This window comes from Platichthys flesus, chromosome 21 (genome assembly GCF_949316205.1).
Source record: "Platichthys flesus chromosome 21, fPlaFle2.1, whole genome shotgun sequence".
Taxonomy (NCBI): Eukaryota; Metazoa; Chordata; class Actinopteri; order Pleuronectiformes; family Pleuronectidae; genus Platichthys; species Platichthys flesus.
This window is the reverse complement of record NC_084965.1, coordinates 4850051-4865962: the sequence shown is the minus strand read 5'-3', so window position 1 is coordinate 4865962 and position 15912 is coordinate 4850051. Positions and strand designations below refer to the sequence as shown.

At 42.8% G+C, this 15912-nt stretch overlaps 2 protein-coding genes across 4 annotated transcripts in view; one reads left to right on the top strand and one right to left on the bottom strand.

The window, feature by feature from the left end:
* Window positions 1-969, bottom strand: part of asap1b (ArfGAP with SH3 domain, ankyrin repeat and PH domain 1b) — a 47127-nt gene extending 46158 nt beyond the window's left edge. For all 3 annotated transcript variants that reach the window (XM_062379303.1, XM_062379302.1, XM_062379301.1), the window contains exon 1: window positions 212-969. In XM_062379303.1, the coding sequence (XP_062235287.1) occupies window positions 212-337 (126 nt within the window). In that variant the 5' untranslated portion in view covers window positions 338-969. The remainder of the gene's footprint in view (window positions 1-211) is intronic.
* Window positions 970-4485: 3516 nt separating this feature from the next.
* nfx1 (nuclear transcription factor, X-box binding 1) lies at window positions 4486-15666 on the top strand. Its single transcript, XM_062379441.1, has 23 exons — window positions 4486-4745; window positions 5655-6593; window positions 7037-7198; window positions 7505-7582; window positions 7714-7819; window positions 7997-8068; window positions 8167-8306; window positions 8420-8519; window positions 8623-8840; window positions 9050-9147; window positions 9492-9522; window positions 9608-9690; window positions 10065-10173; window positions 10367-10486; window positions 10561-10640; window positions 10732-10962; window positions 11379-11452; window positions 11544-11645; window positions 11736-11873; window positions 12003-12069; window positions 14011-14156; window positions 14255-14359; window positions 14663-15666. Exons 1-23 carry the CDS (start codon window positions 4727-4729, stop codon window positions 14736-14738), a joined length of 3294 nt encoding a protein of 1097 aa, XP_062235425.1. The 5' UTR covers window positions 4486-4726; the 3' UTR covers window positions 14739-15666.
* The last annotated feature ends 246 nt before the right edge of the window (window positions 15667-15912 follow it).

Below are 15912 nucleotides of genomic sequence, written 5' to 3'. Positions count from 1 at the left end.
CCCCCTGTGGAAACTGTGGCCCCCTTCTATAGCCCCTGGTCACAGAACAATCTTAGCTCCACCACTGTCAAACCTCACCAGTTGAATTTAGGGTTGAAACAGTGGATTTAGTTCAAGGTGACTCCATCTTTTAAACCCTGGTGTTTTCATTTAGCTGTGTTTCATCGACCTTCATCCAACCCTCACCCCTCCCTCCCCCCGTGGCTCTTACCTCCTCCAGCACGTTGACCGTGTTCCTGCAGCTCTGCAGGCGGGTGGTGAAGCTGGATGTAGTCGGGGAATTGTAATCCTCTGTCGTCTCCGACAGGAACTCGGACACCGATATCTGATCCGGCATCTTTCAGGCGAGGGGGTGGGTGGGAGGGGGTGGGGGAGAGTGAGGAAGAGGAGGGAGACAGCGGTGGAGGTTCAGCGATGAGAAGAAGCTCGGAGACAGAAAACCATGAAAGACGAGAAAAGAGGGAGAGAGCGAGGTGGAGGAGGAAGAGGAAGAGGAGGAGGGAGATCTGCTTTTCCTCTGGAGGTGATGAAGACTCTTCTTCTTCTTCTTCTCGGATGACTTCACTGGTCCCCAGGGGCCACGGAGGGAGGGAACGCGCGGAGTTATCTGCGGGCTGTGTGGCTCTGTCCCCCCTCGGCGGCGTCTAATCTCTGGCAGGCGAGTGAACGCGTCGGGAAGCGGCGTCGCGGCGGCTCTGGCTACAGCTCGGAGGAGGAGAAGGCACCGTGCAGGACCGCGGATGAACTCATTATGCGCCACAGATGTTCCACTAACCGCCGCTCGTCGTCCGCACTGCGCTCCGTTCGCGGCCCCTGTCTACGATCGAGCACCAGCCATGGTCCGCCGGGGTCGTGTCACTGCCGCAGCCGGGTTCGCTCCCCTCGTCTTCGGCCGCACTGGAGGTTTTTCGTCGCTAAACGCTGCCGCAGACTCCGACTCCTGCTCCGCGCTCGGGATCCACAGCTGCAGTCAAGCTGGCTGACAGAGGGGGAGGGACTTCCGCTGCAGTTTTTCAACATAAAAGCCCCGATTGACTTTAAGCCAAAATAGTTAAACTACTCCAACAACTACTACTAGTATTACTACTACTTCTTCTACTACCACTATTACTACTACTACAGCAACAACTGATACTACTATTATTACTACTACTACTGCTACTACCACAACCACTACTACTATCATGTCTGCAACAACTATCACTATTACTACTACTGCTACTACTACTGCTACTAACAATACAGATATAAGGATACTAATAATATTACTCCAACAACTATTACCACTACTACTACCACTATGACTGGTCCTGCCACTACTGCTACTACTAACAATACTCCTACTACTATGACTGGCGATAACAATTCAAATATGTTGATACAAATAATACTACTACTACTGCTACTACTACTACTGCAACTTATAAAAATAAATATTATACTAATATAACAACAACAACAACAATGAACGCTTATATTTGAATGAACAAATTGTGCCCCTAAAATATGATTTCTGTTATTATGACCTTTTGTCATGTTTCATTACAGCTGCTCAGGATGTTCTGATCAACTGACAAGTGTTTTCAAATCATACTGAATAGGGACAAATCCAGCTTCATAGATTAATGTACACGACTCTCATAAACTGCTGTTTGAAAAGGATCTGTAAAGCCTGAACCTTAAATTTGAATACGTCTTCATAAAAGCTGCAAAGTAATCAAATCTATGTAGTAGACTTGGCAGTACTATATTTACCCATGAAATTAAATGTAGTGTAGTACAACTTCATAAGTATAAAGTGACTTACAATAAAAATTCATAGGTAAAGTACACCTGAGTAAATATACTTTAGTACTTTCCACTATTCAGTCTAACACACCTCCCTCCTTGTCTATATATATACATATATATATATATATATAAATTGAAAGGTTATTATTGGATTTTTACTTTCAAACTCAAGTATAAGGTTTTCTAACTAATTATAATATAATAATAACTATTTATACAGCATCTCTCAACAGCCGTTACAAAGTTCTTTCTCAGAGGACAAATTAAGACATATATATATATATATATATAAACAATAAATTAGCATTCAAATTCAAAGACAGCAGATTATACTCTATAGAATCTGAAATCAAATCCAACAAAAACAATAATGCACCATTATAACTTATTTTTGTAAACTGAATCCTCCGTTTCCGGTATCTCGTTTTTTTAACTTGATGCAAACCTCTCCCACCTCTGCTGGCTGACGGGGACGAGGAGTGCGTGTGCACAGTGCGCATGCGCGCTGTGGCCTGTGTGACTGCAGCAGAGAGACGAAGCTGAATCCCTGAAAAACACAGAGGATCCTGGGAAATGTTTGAATCTGCGTCACTTTAACCTGCAGTTTGTGTGAAGTTCAAACTCCAGAGTTAAATAAAAGATGAGACTCCTCCTGGATTCTGTCAGTTCGAGGGAAGCAGCTTCACAAGAGACTGAGTCCAACATGAAGCTGCAGAGGCTGTGCGTTGACCTTGTGGAGAGGAGACCAAACTTTAATAAACAGTGACTCACATTTATATTTTATCATTCGTGCTTTAATGATAATCTATTTTAGATTTGGTAGGAATGAATCATCATGTTCTTTCATTTTCCTCCCATCACAGGCCTCTGGTCCTCTGATGCAGCTCAAAATAAGAAGATTGACATTTGCGATAATGTCCTGCGTTCAGTGCATGTCAGAATTTCCCTCAGGATTAATAAAGTATCCATCTATCTGTCTACTTTTATCTATCTATCAAATCTGTGGTTTGTCCATTTGCTTGTTCTGAAACACGACGGTGCAACATGGGAAAAGAGTCGTTCCCTTTCTGTTTTATTTGATTATAGACTAATCTGAAAGTTATTTACCATTTGTCGATAGATAGATAGATAGATAAACAGAGATCCTTACATCCTGCACACTGCTACTATATATTATTTTATAAAATATCACTGACAGGTGCCAGTTTTCTGCAGAGAACTTTCTTTTGAGAATATCTTTTAAAAGCAGGATTTTTAGGTGAACAGGTTTTATGTTGGTGCACCGGTACTTTAACCACACAGCATCTGGTTACTTCTGCTGAACAACACAAAAAACAGATTGTATCTTTGCCAACGCAGACACAAAAGCTGTTTCCTTCTTTTTCAACCAACTTTTCACCGGCCTGTATTAATATCCATAGACACACTGAGCCTCGTTCTCAAAGAAGAGGTCACACAGCGGCTTGTTCAGGGGGAAGCAAACATATTAGAGCTTTACTTAGTTATAATACATTTGAACCAGTGGTAGCGGAGGGAAATCCTTCAATTACACCAGGTTTTAATCCACTAATAACTTTTTAATACTTAGTAAATCTATAGAAAACACCAAAGAGTCTACCTGTGCCAAATAAGCAGGAATATATTAAATACGATCACACTCAATATTCAACCTTGACAAGCTTCATATAAACGTTTAATAAATGGTTTATTAGACATTAAATTGTTAACTTTGTTTAGACAGATGATGAATGTCGATATCAGAGAACACATTAATATTAGCTGCTGTACGTTTTCATCACAGATTATACATTTCTGATTAATAGTCATTAACATTAAACACTTACACATGACTATTATATTTATAGTGGATTAAATATTTAATAAATGTTTATTTACAGATTATAAAAGCTAAACTAGGGCCTAAAGTTTTACATTTCATAATTATTATATCATACTTTTTTCCACCATCAGAAAGTCTCTGCATTTTTCTATCATAAACTCAAACATGAAGCGCCATCATGTGGCCATGTGGTGGAATTGTTTAATTTAACATTTAATTACGGCCCGAGCACTGACAGGCACTGACAGACTATTGAAATTGTAAGGATTATTATTATTATTCAGGCAAATAAATTGGCTTTTTGAGGGCTTTAACATGCTCAAATTCTAACCAAAATTTGCAGAAAATTAGAAAGTGAAGAAAATGTATAAATAAATAAATAAAATTTAAAGAAATATTACAAAAACATTAAAAAATATATATAAAAAAATTCTCGTTCAAGTTTTGCTTCTCAGGTTGACTTCATGCACAGACCAGGTGAGGCCTCACTACTGCACGAATCTACAACAACAACAAATTAATAATATATAACTGTGCATATTAATTTTATCCTATTTTGATTTCATTTTATTTTAGCTGAAATTCTCTTGGTGAGAAAATAGCAATAATAATTGAATTTCTCAACTATACCTGTAAGTTGTTTATGATTTACTGTGGATGTTCAGGTTAGTAACAGCCTCAGATGAAGTTTATGAATATTATAAATTATATATTTTACATAAAGCCTTTACTTAAAAAAGTATTATACCAGTGATCCACATTGTAATTTACCTGCCAGTGGTGTTATTTATTTTGTGCATTTCATATTTTGAAAATCCCAACAGGAAGTTCCGGTTTTTTCACTCCCTCGGGCTTGACGTCGCTTGTGCTAGCCTGTAGCTCGTTAGCATTGAAAACGTGAGCCGAGGAGCCAGCGGCGGATTTCTGACTCTTTCTCAACGCGCTCGTGTCTTCTCTCACATCCGGAGGAAAGCGGAGGAGATCCGGATTCTCTCCCAACACCCGGACACACGTGACATTTCGGGGGAGATTCCCCATTTTGTTGTGAAAACTCGCGACGCAGGAGGAGCAGCAACAACCGGGAGCAGGAGCTGAATGGCTGAAGGCTCCTCAGGTAACAGCTCCTCCTCCTGAGGACAAACTTAAAACTACATAAACTCACCTGAACTGGTTTTAATATTTACTCTAAAGTCACAATCTGACGTTTCACACTCTTTGAGTTTAGCCGCTAGCTTCCTTAGCTCCCCTGAACTTTGAGCTAGCTGCAGCTAACCTCCCCCAGCAGCTCACTCCCCTCAATAGTGATGCACTTTCTTAGCTCGTTGCTAATGTTAGCCTAGCATTTAGTCAGTAGACTTTGAAGTCCAGATGCTAACAGAAGTTAAGCTAACGTGTTAGCCCGCAGTGATTCCAGTGTTTCATCTTGTCACGTTCGTCTCGATCGTTACTCTGTGATAATTAAATATGTAAAGTAACTGCACGCCTGATATTGATCTGAACATATGTCAAAGTCACTACGTTAGAATTTAGTCCACATAACATGAACATGTAATAGACATAATCCAGTTATATATAAATAATAATTCTGTATTATAAGTTTGTTGTGTATGCTATGTGTAACTTTTGATTGTTTTCGTTATTGACCTTATGTCGATATACCAATATATTTTATAAAGGTCATATCTCCTCTCACTCTGTAATCGTTACCTTTATCTCTTTATTTGTAGTGTTTGATTATTGTTCTATTACACTATATCTATTTTTTTGTAGTTTTAATTTAGTTCACATATATTTCCTCTTTTTATTTGTCTACTTATCTATAAAAGACTAAGTTAGAAGTAAATAAAATGGGTTAAAGCCTGAGTAATATTATATGTGAACTGACAGCTGACATTGAAATGCAGAAATGAAAAGATACATTTTGAAACCATGTCTACCAGAGAAATGTTTATTTTTTTAATGTTTAGTTTGTTATTAATGCACAACACCAGGTTTTTAACATGGTCTCTTCTTCTCTCTCTAGAACCACCTGACTTCAATCCTAATGGGACGTCACACGAAAAGCCTCATCAGCACAAATCCAGACGAGGTCGACCCAGATACAACAATGACAGAAACCTGAGCGGCAACAGCTATGATCCTTCTCAACAATTGGGACACTTGCAGCAGTGCTTTAACCCCCCGTCCAGTTCTAATAATTCAAATCATGCAGAGCATCAGCATCCTCCCTACGAGAGAGAGGAGGGAGCCAGAAGACGAGGCAGAGGGAGAGGGGGGAGGGGGGGGAGAGACGGGAATATAGACGTAAATGGAAGCGCCGGCTCTGGCTGGCAAAGACCTGGAGGTGACTATTCCTCCCATGGTGGCAGCAACAGAGGGGCAGGCGGCTACCACGTAGGTGCACATCACATGGATAGACCCGATAGGACGAACTGGCGGAGAGAAGATGTGAGCCGACATTCAGAACACGCCAGTGAAGACCAGGACTCGTGGGCGAAAAAACCCAGGAAGTTTGTCCAGGAGCAGAGGAGAGGAGAACAAAACATGAGGGGATCCCACCTAAAGGAGAACAACACCTCAGGAGAGCATCAGAGGTCAGATGACGTCAGAGCAAAGAAACAGCCGTCAGAAATACGAGAGAGAACTCCGAGGAACAGAGCAGGTCCAGACTTTCAGCTTAATGATCATCAGAGGAAAGACTCTGAGACAAAGAGACGACAAGGACCGATCAAACCGCCTAAACCAGCGTCTCAAGAGGAGGTGGGCTCAGAGGGGGGAGCCGCTGGTCGAGAGACCTCGGACCGCAGCCGATCATCTCAGAATCCCACTGGTAAAGCTGGAGGAGGTTCGGGGAGACACACCCCCATCCAGGTCCGAGGAGGGAGACGGACACAGCCTCAAAACCACAGACCTGATCCAAGGAAGTGGGACAAGATGCCACAGAGCAAAGAGACACAGACAGGTTAGAATTAAACAACAAAAAAAAAACTGCCCTGACCTTTGTATCACCATTATCAGGACAGGATGTCATGATAACCTTAAATATCATCTGTTAGCAGGATGACCACCTGAACTGATTATAATGAAACTTACTGGAGAGGAGGGAAATGGGCAGAGGAAGAACCCATTCACTTTTAGAGCCAATTTAATTAAAGGGACAGATCATGAAGATAGTTTTTTCACTTTCTTTAACATTGTGAGATATGCTCTCTCTTCGACTGCCCTCCCAGCTGTAATATATCATCTTTAAACAGGTGTTTGTGTCTACTTCACCTAATGCTCACTCAAAATTAGATTTATTTAACTGATTTATACATCACACAGTGTCGCTGGGCTTGAACAGACTTTATTAGAACAGGATTGTTCTCTTTGGCCTCTGATCTCTTATTCCCCCCCACCCAATAGGTTGTCTGATTGAACAGCTCTCCGAAGAGAAGTATGAGTGCATGGTGTGCTGCGATATCATCCGACTCATGGCCCCGGTGTGGAGCTGCCAGAGCTGCTTCCACGTCTTCCACCTGAACTGCATCAAGAAGTGGGCTCGCTCTCCGGCCTCTCAGGCGGATGGTATGACCTTTTTAAAATAACATCTGGGTGTTTGCTCTGGACTCTCTGAACTCGTTGTGCTCCACTGAGCAGGACTGTGCTCGGCGAGGACCGCACAGTAGCTCAGAACATACAATAGGTCCCTGTAACATAACACCCTGTCACGATGCTGTGTCAGGTATCTGCTTTACCAGAGGGGCCCTGTTAACAAAACACAGCTTTGGTATTCCTGCTGTTTCATCAGTGTTTTGTGTTGCATGACATTACATTACATGTTATGCTTCTTAGAAATGTGTCTTAATATTCAGAGACAATGCTGTTTTTCAGATTCAGAAGAAGGTTGGCGTTGTCCAGCGTGTCAGAACGTGTCACTGAAAAGCCCGACCTTCTACACCTGCTTCTGTGGTGAGTGACGGCTGCACTCGTGTGATTCAATTCAACTTAAATCAGTCAGTTTCAGTCAAACTATGTCTTTTGAGATTCTTAAATCCATCCTATATCGATCCTCATTACTTTTTTTTACATTTGATTTGCAGGTAAAATGACAAACCCGGAGTGGCAGCGCACTGAGATTCCTCACAGCTGTGGTGATCTGTGTGGAAAGAAGAGAAGTGGATTGGACTGTAACCACCCCTGTAACATGTGAGTCTTGAGAAATAAGAAATGTATTGTATATCATCATTATTATTACTGTATCATTATCAATATTATTATTCACTTGTTTGGAGTCTGTAGCATCGCCATTGAATCCTACAAACTTCTATACATACATAAGTTGAAAAGAGATAATAACTTGCTTTAATACTTTGTTGTTGTCAGTTTATGTCACCCTGGGCCTTGTCCACAATGTCCCGCCTCCATAACCAAATCCTGCGTCTGTGGGAAGACCAGGTACGTCTCTGTTTTTATTGTGATCCTCTTCACAGCTTGGTCATGTTTCCCTGTTGCTTTGAGTTTTGACATCTTGTTATCGACCGATCTCTTTCTAGTCAACCGATGCGCTGCGGCCAGGCCACCGTGCTCCAGTGTGCCGCCGTGTGCGGTGCTTTACTCAACTGTGCACAACATACCTGCTCACAGGTGTGCCACAGCAGAGCCTGTCAGCCCTGCCCGCTGCAGGTTCAGCAGGGTAAGTGTCACTCCAACAGAAACACTCTGACGGATAAAACACATTATGAGAAGAAATGAACTGAAATTGAGACTTGAATTTAACAGATTTTCTCCTGGTTTTAATTTCTGTAGTTTGTTACTGTGGAGTCACAAATCGCTCAGTCCTCTGTGGGACAGATAGAAGCGGGTTTAACGGTTCGGGACATTTCTCCTGTCAAAAATTATGTGGAAAGTAAGTATGATGCCGCAGTACTGAAAATGTCTCTCATCCATCCATACTAGAGCTCTTCTTTCACTCTGACACTTCCACTGATACTCTGTGTCTCTCTTTGCAGGATGTTGGACTGTGGGGCCCACAGTTGTCAGCAGCTGTGCCACCGGGGCCCATGCCAGCAGTGCCCGCGCTCCCCGACCCTGGTGAAGACTTGTCCCTGTAGCCAGACGCTGCTGTCCAAACTCCTGGAGCTGGGCTACTCGGAACGACAAAGCTGCTCCGACCCCGTCCCTTCCTGTGGAAAGACGTGCAACCAACCCCTGGCCTGTGGCTCCAGTGGTGAGTCAGAGAGAGGGTTTAAACAACACACTCATTCCCGGGAACTACTGAAACTCAAATAGTGTCTTATAACAGAGTTCAAATCTGTTGCAACAGTATTTCCATCCTTGACCTCCTGCTCTGTTGTTTTAAGTCTATATACAGGAATTGCATTACCTTGAGCAGCCAGGCACTTTTTCTCACAGTTAACAGAACCTGTGTTATTTCAGACACCATCCATCTGTGTGAGAATCTGTGCCACGAGGGCAGCTGTGGACCCTGCTCGCTGACCTCCACTATCAGATGCAGATGTGGCTCTAAGACCAAGGTGGGCTGAAGCACCAGCGGGACACTTGTTTGTCACCGTCCCTGGATTTGTTTAATGTGTGTTACCAAAGATTGGAAAGATGTCTTCTTAAAACAAACAACTGGCAGCCAACTGTGGAAGGAATTCAGCTGGGAAAATAGAGCCAGGCTTTTTTTCCATTACTCCTAAACATTTTTACGAGATATTTATCTAAACACTGGAGGCTGTGTGGCTAAAGAGACTCAGTTCCCTGTTCTTTTTTCTGGGAATTAGAAAGTTTTGAGATGATTTATTGAGAGTTAGTCGTGATTATTACCCAAGGTTGGGATTGAAAAGCACTACAATTCAAAATCTTTGTTTTTCAGGAAGTCCCATGTGTGACAATCCAGAAAGAGGGTGAGATTTACACAAATTCAGATTAAGTGAAATCAATAAAAGATCCCCTCAGCCGCACCTGACACTGTGATGCATTCTGTTCCAGAGGAGCTCGTCTTCACCTGTGAGCGGCGCTGCAACAAGAAACGCTCCTGTGGCCGACACAAGTGTGGCGAGCTGTGTTGTGTGGTGAGTGTTTGCTAAAAATCAATCAGACCTCAAGAATGAAGACCAAACGTGGCTACTTTAAAAACCTGAGGTTTTAATATGACAATTCCATATTGTCTTTATTCTTCCTGCTCAGGGACCACAGATGAAAAGATATACAGCCTTATAACAGTTATTGTGTTGTCTGTTGTCTGCATCTGTTTAATGAGCTAGGATCCAGACGATAGCCTGTTCCTGTTTCCTCTTTGCACCATCTGGAGGTGGCCCTTATAATCCAGTTCAGTTTACATCTAATAATAGTGTTGAGCGTTCCTGTGTTGTGAATTCAAGGCCTACAATCGGTACAAACTGACCATATGAGGTGGTGTTACTGGTTTCTGTCCCTGTCCATTCAGACTGGGGAGCACAAGTGTCTCCTGATCTGCGGCTACAAGCTGAACTGTGGCCTCCACCGCTGCCAGGATCCTTGTCACCGTGGCAACTGTGGACCCTGCTGGCAGTCCAGTGAGTCACTGTCTGTGGTCCGACAGCGTTTAGGAGCCAAGTCTCAGTCAGACCACAGCGTTATTCTGTCATTCCAAAGATACTAAATTAAGGTTTTTGACATCATCTTTTGTTTTAGTTTGGTTCCATCTGTGTTATTATAGTTGGCATTTAAGAAGCAGCTCACATGTGTCGTGATTCCTTCTGTCGGCAGGTTTTGACGAGCTGACGTGTCACTGCGGGCTCTCCGTGCTGTACCCGCCCATCTCCTGTGGCACCAAACCCCCCGAGTGCAAGAGTCTGTGCACGAGAAGACACGAGTGTGATCACCCAGGTAGAATATAACGATAACCGTTCACCAAGGTGTTCAAACCAAGAATATGTGCTTAACGTTTTCCTCTCGTTTAGTGTTTCACAACTGCCACAGTGAAGAGAAGTGTCCACCGTGCACGTACCTCACTCAGAAATGGTGCATGGGGAAGCACGAGGTAACTTCCCCAGAGCTCATGTGTCTTACTCATATTCTGTCATTATTCCTGAGAGTAAGGTGAAGTGATGCCCTTTTTCTTTTACTTACAGCAACGCAGCAACATCCCATGCCATCTGCAGGAGATCTCTTGCGGCCTGACGTGTAACAACGCGCTGCCGTGTGAAATGCACCGCTGCAGACGGATCTGCCACCGGGGCGACTGCTTGGCAGAAGGCAGCTGCCAGCAGCCCTGCACGCTGCCTCGTCCAGACTGTGGCCACCCGTGTGCTGTTCCCTGTCATAAAGGCAGCAGCTGCCCACGCAGCACCTGCACTGCCAAGGTACAAAACACCGTGACTGAGAACAGCTGGACTTCTGGGGGCTGAGAAACGGGCGACAAAGTTTAAGCAGATGGTCTCGTCTACATCTGTATTCACAGAGAGTCGGAGCTTATGTTCCCACCATCAAACGTTTCTCCTCACTAAATAACTAATGACCCTGAAGTGTTTTTAGGGGAAAAACTCAGTTTTATGAATGTGTTGCATCTCCTTAATGACTGAAGTCTAACAGTCTCGCTGTGACTAGAAGCAAAGACGGTATATAAACAGTGATTTAGACTCAAGGTCTGGAAAAGGAAGCCAATGCAATACAGTGCCTGAAACCTACTTCCACTCAAATGAAAAGCAGGGGGTTGCAACTGGTTGCAAAAATAAGTCAGTTTCTTGTAGTCAAGTCTAACACTCCCTCCTTTCCACAGGTCCCTCTACAGTGTGATTGCGGCCGAAGAAAGGAAAAAGTCATCTGCCAAGAAGCAACCAATTCCTATCAGAGGTCAGTTTCTCTCTTCTAGTGCCTCTGCCTCTATAAAGCCATCAGACTTCTGAGTATGAAGGGGTTGAAACATCATGTTTCTGAACTTCAGGTACACGGCCATCTCCATGGCCAGTAAACTGTCGGACATGCAGCTCGGCGAGTCCATGGACATCGGCCCGCTCCTCACCAAGAAAGAGCTGAAACAAACCAGGTACAAAATCCAAGGAAGAATACTGATTGACGCTCCCATGCAGTATCAATGTTACGACAGAAACCTGGAGTGTCTCTTTCTTCTTCTCAGGCTTGAATGTGATCTGGAGTGTGCTACGTTAGAAAGAAACCGGCGCCTGGCCGAGGCATTACAGATAGACTCGACCTCTGACCCCTTCAACGTCCGCTCCCCCTCCGTGTACAGCGACAGCCTCAAAGACGACGCCAGGTCGTACACTTTCCATGGAAACCATTTGTCCTTATTGGTTATTATTAGATTATTATGACGCCTCACAACCAATAAATGTTTAACCCTTATTTCCTCTGGTCTCTTTTTTTGTCCTTTTTCTATTTCCAGGAAAGATCTGAGATTTGTCACCGACGTAGAAGAGGAGATCAAGAATCTCGTGGAGCTGGTTAATAAGGTGAGTCAGGGAATCCTTTTGCCAAAATGGTGGATTTAACAGGCTGGATGATGACCTGTGTTTGGATGCGATGCTCCCTCTGGTGGTTGTGTTGGTAGCTCACTGCACTTGGGCAACAGTCACTGTAGGAAAAAATTGATTAAACTCCTGAGCTTGCACTCAAGTTAATCCTTAGTAAGTGGTTGTTTCATGTTGAAATCAAGGTACGGTTCACATACAACACTATTCAAGGAAAACCTTTACCATTAAATGAAGCATCCTGAGCTTCTTACACAACAAGAATCTTCATGAAAGATGCAGAACCCTCTATTTCCTTTCTGAGGAATCATTTGCTTTCATATAATCACGTCTGTCCTTTTTACTGGAGATTACAGCATTTTACATGTTTCATGGATCTATTCATTATCTGACTTTTGTTGGGAAGAAAACTACCTTTCAAATAATATAAAATTCGGCTGCAAAACCAGGCTGGGTGTGACATTAATGCATGTACAGTGTCGAAACTGACCCAGTTGCTGTATATTCAGTTATTTCTGAGCTTGGTCAATTCTCCAGTGGACCTCCAACGTGTAACCAGCTGTGGCAGCTTGCAGAGTTCAGCCTCTGGTGTAACTGTTTCTAAGCCAGGTCTAAATTAGTAGGTACCTCATGGGGCAGCTGGAAAAATACTTGACTTTTCTTTATGTATTATTCAGCTTTGTTTGGTGCATAGAGAGAATTAGGGACGAGGCTGCTAAGGTCGCCGTTGCTTTTGTTTCATTGCCGAATATAAAGTATTGTTTATCACCGCCTGAATGTCTTTTACTCAACAAATCACGAGTGCAGATCTTAACTGCCTTGGAGTCGGCTTCTAAAAGGTTTTATGTTCTTTTATAACGTCTTAAATTAGGTGGAAACACATTTGTTTCATTACTGAGATCATTCTCCACTTTCGGTCGTATTGTGTGGATTTCTATGTTCCTAAAAAACAAGATTTATTAAATTTCGTGCATCGAATGTGAGCTGGAACGCTTTCTAACAATCTTCTGGTGAAGAAGTTTGACCACTTTCATGCCAGCTTTTGTTTTCCTCCTTTTTCCTTTGTGAGTGTGCTGTTATATAAAGTCGGGTCAAACATGCTCAGTGACCCTGCCAACAGAAACTAGGCCACACATATACTACATGCCCAAAAGTATGTGGACGCTGAAATCACTCCACTCCCGTTGAAAAGGCTTTCCACGAGATTTTGGATCTTGGCTGCAGGGATTTGCTCTCGTTCCTTCACAAGAGCATTAGTGAGGTTGAGAACTGAAGTTGGGTGATGAGGGACGATGTCTGCATGTCCACTTCCACTCAATCCCAAACGTGTTGGATGGGATTGAGGTCATGGCTGTTAACCTTAATCACTGAGAAGCCATCTTTTCTGTTTGCAACTCTATGATCTTACTGATTAGATGAATGGAACCAAGCCTCTCTGACATTCAAACTACTCTCCACCTGGATTCACTGGTTGCATGACAACGTGACTGTTGACCGTCAGATTTATGGATTCGTTTGAATACTTTCTAGAGGTTGAAAATTTTACATTATCATTAAATCCTCCAGAAAAGCACAACAGTTGGAAGAAAGCCTGCTAAAATAAATCTGATATTGTGCAGCAGAAACGTTTTTCTGCTTTCCTCTGCCATTAATCCTCCTGTGTGACCCACAGAATACATTCCAGATGTAGTACAGTGATTCGAAAAGTGAAATGTGGATTTTCAATCAGCCTAATTTAACATAACGTCTAAGTTAAGCATTCAAAATATTTTTTATTTCCATTAAAACTGCGTAAATGAATATAAATGAACACTTACTCAAAAGGTAAAAGTCGTATCAAGGACAGATTGAAGCAGGTCAGGGAGGCTCAGACATGCCTCTCAGTAGAAATCCCTAATGGACATGCATTACTGATGTCTGCAGGGAAAACAGCCAAAGAGGAGCCACTGTTTCCCGCCCATGAACCGAGAGCATCGAAAGATCATCCACGAGCTCTCCGAGGTCTACGCCGTGGAGAGCGTGAGCTACGACAGCGAGCCCAAACGCAACGTGGTCATCACAGCCCAAAAGTAAGAGCTCGGTTCCAAAACATACAAAGAGTCACGCTATTGAAAATGAAGTGTAGATTGAGGACTTGAGGATGTCTGTGTGTCTTGATAATGTTCAGGGGGAAGTCGACGTGTCCAAACTCAACCCTGACGTCACTGATAGACCGAGAGTCGGCTTCGAGGGCCCCACCTCCCATCGCTCATATCAAACAGCACAGCAGCAAGTGAGTCTACTTCCCTGATTCCTTGTTATCCCTGGCTTCTCACACAGAGTGGAGATCGTAGCCACTCACCAAAGATACACTGAGAACAGCAATCAGGGTGAGGGGAGGGAATGAAAGAGGAAGCATTCTCCAAGTCACTGAACCATTAAATTAATTTTGAAGCTGCTGTTTTATGGTAAAAAAGCTGCTTAGTGTTTCTTTAAGAATCACACTTAACTCGTACTGTACCTCCTCAGTCATTTTAACTTTATCTGGATTTACTTGCCTCTTTCAAAACGTATTTCCTCTTATTTTCTCCTCCAGGGTCACCAGTGGAGCTTCCTGGTCCAAGATGGTTAAAGAAGAGCCTGTGATAGATTATTTTGACGTCCAGGACTAAGATGGGCTCAGAACAAACCTCAGGATTTGCTTAGAAACATCACTTTACATCTGCCAAAACTTTTACTGTTGTGTTCATCAAGGATCAATAATAATCCCTCTAGCTTCAAATCTAATAAAATATCATTTTAATAAAATCTCTCAGATGTGATTACCTCCCCGGATCTCGGGGGAGGAATAGAAGGAATGCTGAGCGAAGTCATGTCATGAATTAAGATATTAAAGTGGATCTGAACTTGCTCAGATACTGAAGGTGAAACATTTTGAAAAGCTCCAGACAGTTTTCTTTTCCTTTTCTCATCTGTGGCTACTCCCTCATCCAAGACAATTTAATAAAAAGCAAATTATTCCCCATGTAAAGGAAACAACTGTTGACATTGGTCCAATCGCTCCTCATCAAAAAAAAACTCATATCTCCGCAGCAGTTTGTTTTTCAGACGTTGCTCTGGTTTGAGATTCTGCACCAGTGAGCCAGGCAGCGTTTCAGCTGCCGGGTCCTTTTTGTTTTCTTCGCTGGTATCGAGCCAAAGCTTCGGAAGTGAGCCTCTGCTGATTGAGTTTGTGGGTAGGTAGGAGTGGGCTGCACTGCGGAGAGAAAGCTTTGTTGCAAACACGGCTATGACCCAGATGTGGGGCTGCGTTTTCTGAAGAACTCTTAAAGTGTTTGGAGGTCAGTCTCAGAGCTTGTTTACCGGATGAGAATTCATGTCGTGGTTAAAGGAAGGATGAGATTAAGAGAGCAGTAACTGCTGCATATTTTACTCAAGTGTTTCCATTTATATTTTTTCTTTTTATTAAATCATTAGCTACAATTCTTGCCAACCAAAACATTTCAAAAGACACCAACAGCAGCGAGTAGTCTTATCCTCCATCCTTTTACTTTTATGCTGATTTTATGCATCACTGAATAAAATTGTTCTGTGTTTACATTTCCTGCAATCTGTCATACTTAGCAATGAAGGCTACGTTTTTCTGGCACCTGTGGATCAATTTGTTTTAAAATGCCAAACTCGTGCCGGTCAGGATTTTAAGCTTTTTAAATGTCAACTGACTGTCGACTACAACAAGTAAAATGGGCTTCAGGGACTTTTAACAGGTCTTATGACTCAGTTTTTCACATTTCATAGACAACTCATGTTTACCAAATTGGTAATGAAGAAAATAGCTGTTAGTTG

Coding starts and splice junctions, on each gene's coding strand:
- nfx1 (XM_062379441.1), top strand. Junction 8,307..8,419: donor CCCGCTGCAGGTTCAGCAGG/GTAAGTGTCACT, acceptor TAATTTCTGTAG/TTTGTTACTGTGGAGTCACA. Junction 9,691..10,064: donor GTGGCGAGCTGTGTTGTGTG/GTGAGTGTTTGC, acceptor CTGTCCATTCAG/ACTGGGGAGCACAAGTGTCT.